This window comes from Aotus nancymaae, unplaced genomic scaffold (assembly GCF_030222135.1).
Source record: "Aotus nancymaae isolate 86718 unplaced genomic scaffold, 86718_ANA_hifiasm-v0.15.2.pri h1tg000057l, whole genome shotgun sequence".
Taxonomy (NCBI): domain Eukaryota; kingdom Metazoa; phylum Chordata; class Mammalia; order Primates; family Aotidae; genus Aotus; species Aotus nancymaae.
The window spans coordinates 62,911,326-62,926,950 of record NW_026988471.1 but is presented as its reverse complement, the minus strand read 5'-3'; the positions used below and the strand labels follow the sequence as shown (position 1 = coordinate 62,926,950).

Below are 15,625 nucleotides of genomic sequence, written 5' to 3'. Positions count from 1 at the left end.
ACAAACAGCTCTTAACTACCAAAAACTTTTCCAGGTTAAATTCTTCTGGCAGGAAATTTGAGAGTCATTTGAGGGACTAGTTTAAAATTTAGCTTATGGTTTTAAACTGCCAGTCTTAGCCTAGAAGTTCCTCAGTTAAGAGATAATCATTAGCAACAGTAATTGTCTCCGTGTCTGATACTTGGTGTCTTAAAATGCAAACACTTTCTCTTCTCAACCTTCTAGAAGTGAAGCTGGAAAAGGTTTCATGGTGTTGCTACTTAGAAAAGAGCTTTGAACTGTAGGAATGCAATGTGGGACTAAAAAGCCACATCCAGAAGTGGGATGAGTCATGCAACTCAGAGGACAGTAGTGAAGGGGCAATGAGGAATTGACAATGGGGCTGGTGGCAACACAAAGCCTAGAATAGCTAAAATAATTTCTTAGCTAAGGGGCTGTACTTTGGACTCATAGCAAGGCTAGCAACATTATCAAGGGCTTTTTCCAATACAAAGTGTTTTATTTTTTATAAAGGGTCAGTGTAATTTCTATATATGGTAGTCATTGAGTAAAGTCTCTTCTCAGCTTTAAAACATTCTTCTTGCCAGCCACAATTACAGGCCATTTTATAACCACTTCCTCCTCCAGCCTCAAAACTGTCCCTATTCCCTGCTTCATTTCCCCCTAGATTGACCAACTACATATAGTAGATCATCAAACCAAAGATTTGTCGGGGCAGGGGGCAGGGGGCAGGGGAAGTGGACAGTGAATGAGGAAAGATTATTGTTAAGCTACCGTTCATCCTTCACTGAAGCAGTAAAGAATGATTTAACTATATGACAAACATACTTAAATTCAAATTCTGGCTTTGCCAGTGTCACTTGTGTGACCTTCAGAAAATAACAGCCTGTTTCCTAACATGTAAAAATGGGGACAGTGATTTCAATCTGGTAGAATTTTTGCAAGAGTATATTTAGTGAGGTGATGCATATGGGATAGAATTCAATAGTGTCTGGTTTACAGTAAACACCCAAATATTTTTATTTTGTTTTTAACTTTTTTCTTTTCTTTTTTTTTTGAGACAGCATCTTGCTTTGTCACCCAGGCTGGTGTACAGTGGCATGATCTCGGCTCACTGCAACCTCTGCCTCCTAGGTTCAAGTGATTCTCCTGCCTCAGCCTCCTGAGTAGCTGGGATTACAGGCATGCACCACCAAGCCCGGCTAATTTTGTATTTTTAGTAGAGATGGGGTTTCTCCATGTTGGTCAGGCTAGTATCGAACTCCTGACCTCAGGTGATCCACCCGCCTGTCCGTGTGTGTGTATGTGTGCATGTGTGTATACATGTTATGGAAAAATGGTCATAAGATCTGAACAACAAAAGTATGTTTACTGCTTAGCAAACACGTCCGTTGGACAGGTTCTGCTAATATAATGAGAGTGTATTTTTACATTCACGTAGCTAAGACTTAACAACTCTAAAAATTCCTTACTTCAAAAGTTCAGCTATTTAAAGTGTTTGGTTCACAATTAAAGGAGATTCTGTTTTAAACAATACATACTATACTTTTTAAAGGTTGTATGAGCATATGCAAACAATTCACCTTAAAAAAACAGAATGAGTCATAAGGAGTCAGACATGCCATTAATCAGCTCTTAATTATCTTTCATAAAAGAGGGAAGGAAAAAAATAGAGATAACTCTGTATATAATCCAAAAGGTTCTCTGTGACTTGGAATGAAGCCAGAAAAAAAAATCTCATTTTGTTTCACACACTGGCACCTGGTGTGGAGATCAACAGTTTCTCAAAGGAATTTGAAATAATTATAGTATGCTAATAGATAATTAATTGGGAACTGATTCTGCAAGCCAGAGTAAAACATTTGTTTCATAATTGTGCAGTTCTTGCAAGAGATCACTTATATTTTTTCCCCCCATCAGGTATAATGGGTCTCTCCCAAATGGCGATAGAGGAAGGAGGAAAAGTAGGTTTGCTTTGTTTAAAAGACCTAAGGCAAATGGGGTGAAGCCCAGCACTGTGCATATTGCTTGTACTCCTCAGGCTGCAAAGGTAAAAAATAATTTTTTTTTTTTAAAAAGCTACATAAATTAACTTGGAGAAATCGAAAGACTTTTATGTGTTGTTTATATTCTCTAGCATTCCCCTCACATTTCTATTTCAGAAATTTCCTTTTGTTTGGATTGGAGAAGAGACTTTGGAGACATGGTATTTGAAGAGCTGCCATATGGAAGGGGAATTGGACTTTTTTTTTTAATGACAAACCAGGATCAGTGGGTGGAAATTAGAAGGAACATTCTCTTTCCTTATTAAAAGAGGTGGGGTGGGGGACAGGGCTTTATCTAGTACTTAGAATTATGCAGCTATCTGCCCTGAGAAGTGAAAAGTTCCCACTCTGTTACTGGAGGGGCCTCCCTAGGAGGAATGTGATGTATAATATGTGTATTCAGGTATTAGAAGCATGTGTGGATGAGGTAATTTTTAAACTAAGGGTCTTTACCTAAGATTCTGTGTGTTTTTATTCATTTTTGGTTTATAACTTCTTATCTTTTAGCATAGTGCCTTGCACAAAGTAGACCTCAATAATTATTAAATTGAATCAAAGCTATGCAAGCAATATCCAAGTTCATCTACAATATAACTTCTCAACCCCCTAGCCTATTTCATGCTTCTAGCCCCTTTTTCTTCTTCTAACAACATTTCCAGGAGCTGGACCACCATTTTCAGGATACTTGGGCTTTTCCTATAGTGACAGACAAGGAGGGGGAATTTCACATCTTTGTATTTTCTGTGAATTCTTCTGCTTCCAATTTTATAACACAGAATGAATTTGATATTGTAATGAGCAAATAAGAAAAATTACAAAGAGTTCTTTGACTCCTGGAAGTATCTGTGTCTTTAGCTAAGTAGCCCAAGGATGTACATTAGTATTATACCATCTGAAGCATATCTTTATAAGTTAAATAAACGAGAGACAGAAAAATTGGCATATGATCTGGTTTTAGGTTGCAGCTTCAGTGTCTGAAGATAATTGACTTTTCAGCTTTTATACCCAGTTTGATTCGTGAAAGAATCCTTAGGCCTTGACTAGGATTCCTCTGTTACTATTTGGGAGCCAGTTAGTGCAGAAAAGGGACAGTTTCTTTTGGGGTATTTCTTTTTGCTCCTTTGGAGAGAAGGAATGTGCTAAGCAGGTGGCAGAAGTAAACCTCAGATTGATCCAATCTGAGGCGCTTCTTACAGTATCTCCCCCAGGAGTGCTCTTGACGTTTTGGGTGTGCCAGTTTTTCATTATTCAGGACTTTCCCACATACTACAGGACATTTATGGGTCCTTCACCCACAAAATGCCATGTGAGCCTGCAAATCCTCATAACAGCCAAAAAATGCACAAAATATTTTTAGATGCCCCTTAAACAGCTAATACTACCTCTGGTTGAAAATCACTATCAGGGAAAAGATTTCTAATCCCTACCTCTATAATATCACATTCTGTACTTTTCTTCCTGTTGTTACTCTGCCATGCCCTCATGTTTTCATTGTTATCTCTTTTTCATCTTTCATCTTTACTAGGCAATAAGAACCTTAGGGATCACAGACTGACTCTTGGCTGGGCGTGGTGGCTTACGCCTGTAATCCCAGCACTTGGGAGGCCAAGATGGGCGGATTACTTGAGCTCAGGAGTTCAAGACAAGCCTGGGCAACATGGTGAAACTCCATGTTGACCAAAAGTACAAAAAATTAGCCAAGCGTGGTGGCATGCCCTGAGGTCCCAGCTACTTGGCAGGCTGAAGTGGGAGGATCACTTGAGCCCAGAAGGCAGAGGCTGCAGTGAGCTGAGATCATGCCACTGCACTGCAGCCTAAATGACAGAGTGTGACCATCTCAATTAAAAAAAAAAAAAGATTGACTCTTTCCTCTTTAAATTTTGGAGGAATGTATTAGTGAGGTCATGATGAAAATTAAGTGTTTAGTCTGGCAGTCATCTTGGGTGAGTGGTTAAAACCCTGCGTTCTAGTCCAGTGAGACTCAAACTTGACATAGTTTTTATTCTCGGTTTAAGAGTAGGTTTAATAGCTAAAAAAACACACAAAGATTACAATCTCAAAGCACACAAAAACCAATATTTTAAAATCTCGTTAGCCACTAAGAATTACTTTTCAAAATACTGAGTAATTATTTCATTGAAAAGTCAGCTGTTTAGCCGAGCACTGTGACACATGCCTGTTAGTCCCAGTTACTTGGGTGGCAGAGACAGGAAGATCACTTGAGCACAGGAGTTTGAAGCTCTAGTATGCTGTTTTCCTGCCTGTAAATAGCCACTGCACTTCAGCCTCTGCAACATAGTGAGACCTGTTCTCTTAAAAATATATGTGTGTGTATATATACATACACACATATATATATAGGTTTAAAACCTGTAAAACAATTATATAGTATTTATAAATACCTAAATTTGTAGAAATAAATATGTAAAACATGCATGTAAATGATCTACACTGCATTCTTGAGGTTGGATACCTGTGTGGAGAAAAGGGAATTGAGAGAGACATGTAGGCAGCCTCAATTGTATCTGTAGTTTAATTCCTTAAAAAAAAAAATCAGAAGCAAAAGTGGCAGTATTAAGCTTTGATAAAACTGAGTCATTAGTATAGTCTCTTTATATATTTGGAAATTTGGTATTTCTATATTGGTATATTTGGAAATTTGACAATCTTAATCTTAAGTTGTTGTTTTAAGGCTTTATCTATTACAGATTAGCTGCAAATTGAAACCAAGTAAAAACTTATGATGCCAAACTTCTAATTAAGAAGCGTTTTTTAATTTAGCTTCTTTGCTGTATATAATTATTCCCTTCTGTCTTTTTATCTGTTTTCTTTTTACGCAGCCCATTTCTACTTCCTTCGTGTGATGACTGGATTTTTCCCCTCCTTTGATATTATCTTCAACTCAAATACATAGAAAACACTTGAAAACAAAACTGAAAAGTTCTTGTTAACAATGTTTTTAGTTTGAGATAAGTCAGAAGTACAGTCATAAGCATTACATTCCTTTCCTTTGGTAATGTTTAATCATTCTATGAATGTTTCTTTTGTTTTAAAATTTTTTTTTTCCTTTATCTCCTGGGACCAAATCCCAAATGCATATTTCTGTATCTCACCCCGCATATGGCAAACATTTGTCATCTTTAGAGTCACAAAATGGTTACAAAAACCAGTTAACTTGGCTTATTGGTGAACTTTATAGCTCTCTAAATAACTTCAAAAATCAGACTCATCTTATTTTGCAAGATTTTGTACTTCTTATCAGAGCAGTACTGACTATCGTTTTCTGTTTTTATTTGGGATTTGGTTTTGATTATTTTATAATTTAAAGTACTTAATAAGGTAATCTAGTGTTTGAGAAAAGAAAATTACGGGCCAAGTGTGGTGGCTCACACCTGTAATCCTAGCACTTTGGGAGGCCAAAGTGGGTGGATTTTCTGAGCTCAGGAGTTTTAAGATCAGGCTGGGCAACGTGGTGAAACCCTGTCTCTACTAAAAATACAAAACAAATTAGCCAGCCATGATGGTGTGTGCCTGTAGTCCCAAATGCTTAGGAGGCTGAGGCAGGAGAATTATTTGAACCCAGGAGGCAGAGCCTGCAGTGAGCCAAGATTGTGCCGCTTGTACTCCAGCCTGGGCGACAGAGCGAGACTCCATCTCTAAAAAATAAAATAATGTTTTTACTGTTTAACTGCTTCTAAATATTATTCAGTGCCACATTCAACCCAAGAAACTACTATCACAGCTGACAGGAGTTATTAACCACTGCTCTAAATATCAGGGGGAAAATATATAAATATGTCATGTTTTCAGGGGGAAAATATATAAATATGTCATGTAAATAGTTTTCCCATTTTTTAATGAAAAGATTTTCAGATTGGATTGACCTGCCTACTAATTTTTGCTATTAATTTTTTCATTCTTAGGCAATAAGCAACAAGGACCAGCATAGCATATCATATACTTTATCTCGGGCCCAGACTGTGGTGGTTGAATATACTCATGACAGCAACACTGATATGTTTCAGGTATTATAACATTATTTTCTTAAAAAACAAAAAGTTAAAAATCTAGTCTTGGTAACTTTTGCTGAGGTCAGATAAAGGATTATCATATTTTTATATTGTATTTTATTAAAATATAGATTGATTGCTAAACCTCATAAGTAGAAGTCAGTCAAGCACGATTGAGATGGGCTCTGGAATCAGAATTACTGGAAAATATTACATAGCCATTATATGCCTCAGTTTTCTCCTCTGTAAAGTGCAGATAATAGACTCTCCCTCATGACTATTAGGAGGCTTAAATGATCTAGTACATGTAGAATACTCAGAGCTGCGCCATGCACTTAGTAAAAACACTTAGTGAATAGTAGCTATGATCCAAAAAAGAAAACAATAAATATTCTGTACATATTTATGACTTTTTCTACCACTACATCCCACCTTCCTCTCTAGGCAATAAACAGTTTAGGCAGTTCCTAACTATTTGTATTGCATATGTGAAGTCAAACTTTTTTCCTCAGCACATATTTGATCAATGCTACTCATGCAATGAAAGTATTTTTTGACTGGGTGCAGTGGCTCACGCCTGTAATCCTAAACACTTTGAGAAGCTGGAGGAGGGGGATCACGGGGATCATGGAGTCAGGAGGTCAAGATCATCCTGGCCAAGATGGTGAAACCCCATCTCTAATAAAATTACAAAAATCAGCCAGGCATGGTGGAGGGCATCTGTAATCCCAACTACTCAGGAGGCTGAGGCAGGAGAATCATTTGAACCCAGGAGGCGGAGGTTGCAGTGAGCTGAGCCAAGATCGCGCCACTGCACTCTAGCCTGGGAGACAGAGCAAGACTCTGTCTCAAAAAAAAAAAAAAAATTTTTTTCTCTCACTTTTTGTACCAATCCAGTGCTGACATTTTTATAAGCTGATAGATTCTAGGAGAGTCCATTCCAAAGATGTAAGTAGAATTCTTGATCTTCTTCCTTAATATTGAGCTCTCTGAAGCCTTGGGCTTTTTAAAAACAAACTTAAGTAGAACATAAATTGCCTGATAATGTTGCTCTTATAATTATTGTCCCTTTGACTTTTTTTTTTATTTTACAAGGCAAATAAAAGTGAAAAGGCCTGGAAATATAATTTCAGTCAATAGCAAAATATTTCTTTGAAGTCACTCCCTCTGCCCAACCCTTTTAATGAGATGAGATACTGAATTTCTTTTCTCTAGTTAATATTAGAATGTGGGCTTTTGTTTATGTTTTCCTCACTTTTACCAAAAATAAATGACATCTTTAATGAAGATTAACATTTAGATCCAACAAAAACCTAACACAAAGCTTTAGGATGGTTTTTCACATTTTGTTTCACTGACAAACAGTGAAAATGAATAAGCTTAGCTTTTTTTAAAATCAAAATGATACCACCCCTGTAGTCTCAGTTACTCAGGGAGCTCAGGTGGGGGGATAGCTTGAGCCCAACCTGGACAACATAGTGAGATCTCATGTCTTTATTGATTGACTGACTGATTGATAGATAGATAGATGTTCCCAAGATACTTGGTCACAAGCTAGAATTTCAGCTTCAGAAAGTACCTTATATTTATTTGTTTACCCCTTTTATAGATGAAGTTAACTGAAATCTTATGAGTTAAAGATGATAGAGTTACTTGGGAGCAAAACTGAAATTAAACCTGAATTCTGAAACAATGTCTTCATATCTAATGAAAGCCCTTAAATAAGTTTTAACATTTCGAGTTTTGTCTTTTTCATAAAGTTGAGAATTTTTCCCAGTATCATAAACTGATTATGCCCTTTCTACAGGTATTATAGCTTTGGAAAATCCAAACATTTCTGCATCAAAAAGACTGTGATGTATCAGAAACTACCTTGATAAACTAGCCAGTCTTTGAGGAATTGTATTAGAAACATTCTAGGATTGTCTGCCCTGTAAACTGAACAAGAACATTTATTGTTCAAGTCATCAGATATTCCAACTCCAACTCTGTGCCTCATTTGGCTCTATAAAGTACATAAGGGAGACATTATAAGCTGATTACATGCCTAGGTGCTATACTGACCCTCTAAATTTTAAGCACATTGGGTTGAAGAAGGATGGAGAAAAGACTTTACACTGGTGCCTTTTTATATAGATCTTTTTATCAGGTTAAGTAGGATTTTTGCCAGCAACCAGTAAAAAGCATTCTGGCAAAAGAAATGCCAAAGAAGTACACAGTGGTAAAAGATTGATGACAAGCTACCTGTACCTAGTAGACACAAATAGTAGGAAATTCGGCTGGATTGATAGATGGGAGGCAAATCTTGAGTCAGTTTCTATTATCAGAAATAATAAACTACAAATTTTAGATAAGCTTTAAGGAACCATTGAGTTTTCTCTTGGAGGGTGAGGGAGAATGACAAAAGAGCTGTATTTTTAATGCTAATTATTAACATTAATCATATTTTGGCATCTGATCACATTCATATTGGTTTTTCTTTATAAATACTTTTTTCCTTCTCATTGTCATTATAAATATTGCTTCAGTGTCTTAAATATTCTCTCCCAAGACCCAGTTGAAATGTCAGCCCTCTGGAACAGTCTTTTTCCAAATAAGTACTACTTCTGTTGATTCTGAATATTAATTAAATCCTTGGCCTACACTTTTAGCTTTCAAAGAGCCTTTTTATTTTGGGAAATATTTTTAATTTGAAAGGTCTGAGACCATTTTATTTGGGTATCATTATCTTAAATTTAAGATATCTTTATTTTTAAGAATAAAGAAAAGGGATATCCAATCTTTTTTTTTTTTTTTGAGACAGTCTTACTCCATCACCCAGGCTGGAATGCAGTGGTGTGATCGCAGCTCACTGCAACCTCTACCTCCTGTGTTCAAGTAATTCTCCTGTCTCAGCCTCCCAAGTAGCTGGGACCACAGTCACCTGCCACCACACCCAACTAAATTTTGTATTTTCAGTAGAGAATGGGGTTTTACCTTGTTGGTCAGGCTGGTCTCAAACTACTGACCTCAAGTGATCCACCCACCTTGGCCTCCCAAAGTCCTGGGATTACAGGCATAAGCCACTGTTCCTAGCCAATATCCAATCTTATATTTGTTAAATAGTTTTCCAATCTAAATATAAGGACTTTATACTTGATGATTGGACAAAAACACTAAAGAAGTTTATCTAGAAGTGTGCTGATATGAGGAACTTTAGGCTAAAATATGTAAAGAATGACTTTTAAGAGTCTTTATCTTTGTAGAGGGTCAGTATTTTTTCTCAGTACCCACATTCTTCAATTTTACAATACTACTTTATAACAAATACATTCACAAACTGATAATTTCCAAATGTTTGCTTTAAAGCCCTGTGACACTTGTCACTTTTGTCATCTACCCACTGATTTCCTTTTATCTTTTCAACTTTCAAAATGAAATTAACGTATTTACTAGCTAGTACCTCTGAAGATGTTTTGAAATCTCTGACACCTCACCCATCCAGAACTCTTATCTGGGAGCCTTGTCTCTCTGAAATATGCCCAAGAACCAGGAAGAGTATATATATAAAATAAATGCCACAAAGTTGATGCAGTTAATTGCTTTTCTGTGCTCCCTAGAGAATCCCTTAGGCTCTCATTAGAACCTTTTGAAATTGTCTTCTCTGAAGTTGGTTATTTGATTTCTCAATCCATAGCAAAATAAGAGTAGCCAGTTAAAGGAGGGGCTTGTTGATGCAAACAAGCATGACCAAAAACAAAGAGTGATAGCTGACAACCTGACAGAAAAGAAACAAGAAAATCTATGAAGTATACATAAGACCTCAAAGCAAGGCTATGCAAGCCCTTGACATAAATGGATCAGCAGTCTTGTACACCTCTTATAGCACCTGAAGACATTGCTGCATATCAGCTTAATATAAATGGTATTTATAGTGTAATGTTCTGCAGTCATCCTAAAAGATTTACTTATATATGTTTACTATATTCTGTTAAATAAGGTAGAATAAATAGAAATTCCATTTGACCCACCAATCCCCAGCCAAAGGATTATAAATTATTCTATTATAAAGACACATGCACACGTATGTTCATTGCAGCACTGTTTACAATAGCAAAGACCTGGAACCAACTCACATGCCCATCAATGATAGACTGGACTAGGAAAATGTGGCACATATACGCCATGGAATACTATGCAGCCATAAAAAATGATGAGTTAGTGTCCTTTGTAGGGACATGGATGAATCTGGAAACCATCATTCTCAGCAAACTGACACAAGAACAGAAAATTAAACACTGCACGTTCTCACTCATAAGCAGGTGTTGAACAATGAGAACACATGGACACAGGGAGGAAAGCATCACACAGTTGGGGGTAAGCAGTTTGGGGAGGGATAACATGGCAAGAAATGCCAGATACAGGTGACGGGGGGATGGAGGCAGCAAACCACATTGCCACGTATGTACCTATGCAACAATCCTGCATGATCTGCACATGTTCCCCAGAACCTAAAATGCAGTAATACATATTTACATATATATATATATATATAAAGAATATCTCTTTAAATATCTCTAAAGAGAAAGAACCTACATGATATACACATTTCCATCCAAAAGGGTTAAGATTAAAATCTGCAGCCATCTAGAAATCTCAGCCATTGCTGAATTCTTCATTCCTTGAGGAGTTCATATATTGTTGTAAGTTCCCCTTTAATTCCGTGCTCTAAGTGATTACCTTCATCAGAGACAGTCTGATTGATTAGTTTTCAAGAGTATAGATGCCCCCAACGTTAAGCATGGTAAAGAACTTTAGGAATTTCAGAGGTTTAATGTTTACTTCTTATACTGCCTTCTTGAATGGATTTTCCACTGTGTTCTTTGAATGGGTTTATAGATGTTTCTTTTTCCCTCAGATTGGCCGGTCAACTGAAAGCCCTATTGATTTTGTAGTAACTGACACAGTTCCTGGAAGTCAAAGTAATTCTGATACACAGTCAGTACAAAGCACTATATCAAGATTTGCCTGTAGAATAATATGTGAACGGAATCCTCCCTTTACAGCACGGATTTATGCTGCAGGATTTGACTCATCAAAAAACATCTTTCTTGGGGTAAAAAGCTTTTTTTCTAAATGATGCTTTCTTTTACTAGCTTTCATTCCAAATTACAGGTAATTGGAAGCTTACTACTATTATTTCTACTAGGAAAAGGCTGCCAAATGGAAGACATCAGATGGGCAGATGGATGGCTTGACCACTAATGGCGTTCTTGTAATGCATCCACGCAATGGGTTCACAGAAGACTCCAAGCCTGGAATATGGAGAGAAATATCAGTGTGTGGAAATGTATTTAGCCTGCGTGAAACCAGATCAGCTCAGCAGAGAGGAAAAATGGTAAATGCTGAATGGTATTTTCTTGATTAGCTTCAATAAACACATAGGATGAGTTGAACTGAATGCATTACATCCATTCAAAAAAACTCTTAAATCTATTGCCAACACAGAATATTAAGTCTATCAAACACTGACTACCAAATTCTAGAGGACAGTATCTTAATATTTCATTTAGTAAACTCTAAAAGTGTATTCTTCTGTCATATCATGTTAATATATTTTAAAACCTAAGCTTTCTTAAACAGCACTCTGATCTTTTCTGTTGTCATCTGTATATATATGACCATATTTACCTCATTTAAAATATTAGACTTATTGATTAGCCAGATGTTTCAATCATAAGTTGTCTTTATAAGGCTAAAAAGAAATATGTTAATGTTTGATATTTTATCCTTGATTTTCAAACTTTTATCTTTTTCATAACTACTGTCAGTTTCTTGAATATTTAGTGAAAATCCTGGGAAATCTCATGTCTTAAGTAAGAAGTACTTAAAACCAAAACTCTTAGGTAAAAATCCAAAACAGAGTGGTGAATATGTTTTTCAACTCTTGTCTTCTCTAGGTGGAAATTGAAACCAATCAGTTACAAGATGGCTCGTTAATCGACCTCTGTGGTGCAACATTGCTATGGCGTACTGCAGAAGGCCTTTCCCACACTCCTACAGTAAAGCATTTAGAAGCTTTAAGACAGGAAATCAATGCAGCACGACCTCAGTGCCCTGTAGGGTTCAACACACTAGCATTTCCTAGTATGAAGAGGAAAGATGTTGTAGATGAAAAACAACCATGGGTATATCTAAACTGCGGCCATGTACATGGCTATCATAACTGGGGAAACAAAGAAGAACGTGACGGAAAAGATCGTGAATGTCCTATGTGTAGGTCTGTCGGTCCCTATGTTCCTCTGTGGCTTGGATGTGAAGCTGGATTTTATGTGGACGCCGGCCCTCCAACCCATGCATTTAGCCCATGTGGGCATGTGTGTTCAGAAAAGACAACTGCCTATTGGTCCCAGATCCCTCTTCCTCATGGTACTCATACTTTTCATGCAGCCTGTCCCTTTTGTGCACATCAGTTGGCTGGTGAACAAGGCTACATCAGACTTATTTTTCAAGGACCTCTAGACTAAAAGACCATTGTCCTCCAAGACTACATTATAAATTTATAAGCTAAGTGAGTTGGGTTTTCAAACTTGTCCACATCACAGTTTTTCTGCTCTGGTCATTTGCATTAAGATGAAGAATTTTTTTAAACATTTATAATAAATAGTAGCAATTTCTGAGCAAAAATCTGGGAAACTCAAGCAAAGGAATTTCTGAAAGCACCAGTCTTCTGAATTCTGAGTTTTCAAAATATATTTTGAGGAGAAAAAGACATAGTCTAATTTGATGCCTTCCTTTTAGTGTTTTTGAATCACCCATCCTCAGTGCTGAAATTGTTTTGTATAACTGAGGGTACTGTTGGTTCAAACTATGTTAGTTTACAGTTTGTTGCAAACATTGTAAAATACAGCAACATGTATATTAACTTTTTTCTATTTATCTTTATTATAGAAAATACCTTAGAATGTTCTTGATAGAGTAGCATGGTAATGATGGTGGCACACCCTTGGTGTGAATGGTAGCTTAGTGAGCACCTAGCTTAAGGATTTGTAAAGTTAGGAAGAAGGACCAGAGAGCCTCTCTCCCCACCCCAGTCTAAATAATTTGGTAAATTAGAATACTTTGTAATTTGTAAGACCAAATTCATATTAATTACCATTGTGTGAAAGGTGTTTGTTTTTAACCACATTGAAGATAATCAGGAAAGACTTTTTCTTAATGTTTCTCTCAAGTGTAGTACTATAACAAAAACTTAATGCTAAGAAACATTTTATATGCTCCTTTGAATATGCAATTTAATCTAGATTATCTATTTTTCTCCCATGATAACTAATCTGTTTGTAGTTTCAGCAGCATTTGGCAAGTTTATTTTTTGGATATAAACTGTGGTTCATCTGTTCACTGTTTCTAGAAAAAAATTCTTCCCATAAGAAAAAGTATAAATTAGCAAGAAAGGAGAGTGACATGATTTGCTTTTAGAAAAAGAAATGCTTAAGTAATTATTCTGTATTTGGCTTTATTCAGGCATTAGGAAATCTAGAGATCTAAAGGGTTGAATGACAATAGTGCCCCCTTTTAGCAGACCAGCCTTAACTCTGGGTTTGAATCCTAAGGGATTGCCACAGTGAGACTCAAGTAAATGTTTGCTTGGCAGATGCAGCTGAGCACCAGTGACTGCACTGTGGAGTGACCACTGCATGGTCTGTTTGTTCTCTAATTCCAGTATGTCCTTTGCTTCTGGAAGCAAAAACAAGTTTCTTCTCTCCCCCGCTTCCCACCCTTTTTTCAAAGGCACCACAAGTATAGACAGTTGCACTACATCAGATCTTTTTTTGACACTTGTAGAAACCAGTACACTTTTAGATCAGACAGTCTTTTTTTTAATATTTTGATTTGTTTTCCTTTAGTTTGAAAAGTTGTATAATACTTAATTGACTGTAGCAAAGTTTTATATATGGTAGCATAGCTTTACTTTATCCTATTACAACACTGTTCTGAATTTTCTTTTGGTTTTTAAAAAAACAAAACTTGTTGCTTAGAAGCCATGAACTATTTTATTTTACTTCAACTGTTGAAATTTCCTTGTTTTTAAAAATGATCATTTGGGTTCACTCAGGAAATGCATGTCAGGAAACTTGTATTATAAGTTTATTAGTTGTGATGTATCAGTAACTACTGTTACCCCTTTTTCAAAGAAATGTAATTGATTTTAAAGTTTTCTACATTGTCACATGCTTTGTGACTAATGCAAGGAAATCAAGTCCTGTGTTGTATTTGTTCTAGTCATTTCTATTCAGGCTATATATTGTAGCTTGATTTTTATTTGCAATTAATTTATTTAAACTAAGTAAATACTTTTCAAAATAGATATTTGAATTTGTCTCTGTGAGTTCATTTTTGCGTAATCAAGAATGAGAAACCAGAAGTGAAAATTGTGGACAACTCTATTCCACACTCCCAAAAATACTCATTTGAAATAGATGAAGAATTTGCATTTAATGTAACACTTTACAGTCTCTGGTTTTCTTTGTAAAGCATCTCTTATTAATAAAGGAACTTTGTTAGTGGTTGAATAATTGAGGCCTTTTCTAAGTTAAGCCTTGCTAGGGAGTTGGCACCTGTAAATGACATATTAGACTATTTAAATAGTCCCCTTGTAACCATAAAAATTTCATACCCTTCACAAAGTTGCCTGCGTTTTCTTCTAACAGGTGAGAAAAACCTGGCTCATTTTCTATCAAATTTAAGTTTTGAAAACTCAGGCAATTTAAATTATCAGTTGGGTGTTTGCTGTTGAAGCATTTCGAATATTAGATCTGTTATTTTGCCATGCCTAATAGAAGACTTTTACTTACTCACTTGCATTAAGGAATTGGCAGTATGCTGGCCAAGGAGAGAAAAAAGTTGTATTTAGGTCTCCTAAATGCACTCTCAAGAAAGAAAATCTTTATGGCTGAACTCTTTTTATCAAAGCAATCTTTATATTTAAATGCTACTTAATTTGTTCAAGGAATTAAATGTCCTTTTATCTAAAATGTTAGGGTCATGAAGCAAGACATGGAAGGCTGCCATTGAGACATAGGAGTTCTTTTACTAGGTTATCTTCTTGCAGCCTTCCTTGCTTACTTCCCTCATGTAAAAGTCTTCCAGTACAATGTAAAGCAGGGTAGGAATAAATAATAATGTAAGTATGTAATTACTTCTAACATTTGAATGTCCCACTTCACTCTTCCCTCAGGATACCTCAAGAACCCTGAGTGACGTATAACCTTCTGACCCAGACTGAGGGTACTGGTCAAAGTCCACTTATTATAATGTTATAAGATCAACATATTATCACTTTGGTCCTTCATTGCAATGGATCATCTTGTGCTACCCCCACTTTTTATTTTAAGACAGCATCAGCTGGGCACAGTGGCTCACACCTGTAATCCCAGCACTTTGGGAGGCCAAGGTCGGGGGATCATGAGGTCAGAAGTTCAAGACCAGCCTGACCAATGTGGCAAAACCCCATCTCTATTAAAAATACAAAAATCAGCCGGGTGTGTGGCAGGCGCCTGTAATCCCAGCTACTCAGGAGGCTGAGGCAGG

General features: G+C 36.5%; 1 protein-coding gene across 1 annotated transcript in view; it reads left to right on the top strand.

The window, feature by feature from the left end:
* Positions 1 to 14,402, top strand: part of PELI1 (pellino E3 ubiquitin protein ligase 1) — a 61,349-nt gene extending 46,947 nt beyond the window's left edge. Inside the window, exons 3-7 of the mRNA XM_012477251.2 lie at positions 1,921 to 2,050; positions 5,969 to 6,070; positions 10,953 to 11,150; positions 11,244 to 11,432; positions 11,995 to 14,402. Coding sequence (XP_012332674.1) covers positions 1,921 to 2,050; positions 5,969 to 6,070; positions 10,953 to 11,150; positions 11,244 to 11,432; positions 11,995 to 12,561 — 1,186 coding nt within the window. The 3' untranslated portion in view covers positions 12,562 to 14,402. The remainder of the gene's footprint in view (positions 1 to 1,920; positions 2,051 to 5,968; positions 6,071 to 10,952; positions 11,151 to 11,243; positions 11,433 to 11,994) is intronic.
* The last annotated feature ends 1,223 nt before the right edge of the window (positions 14,403 to 15,625 follow it).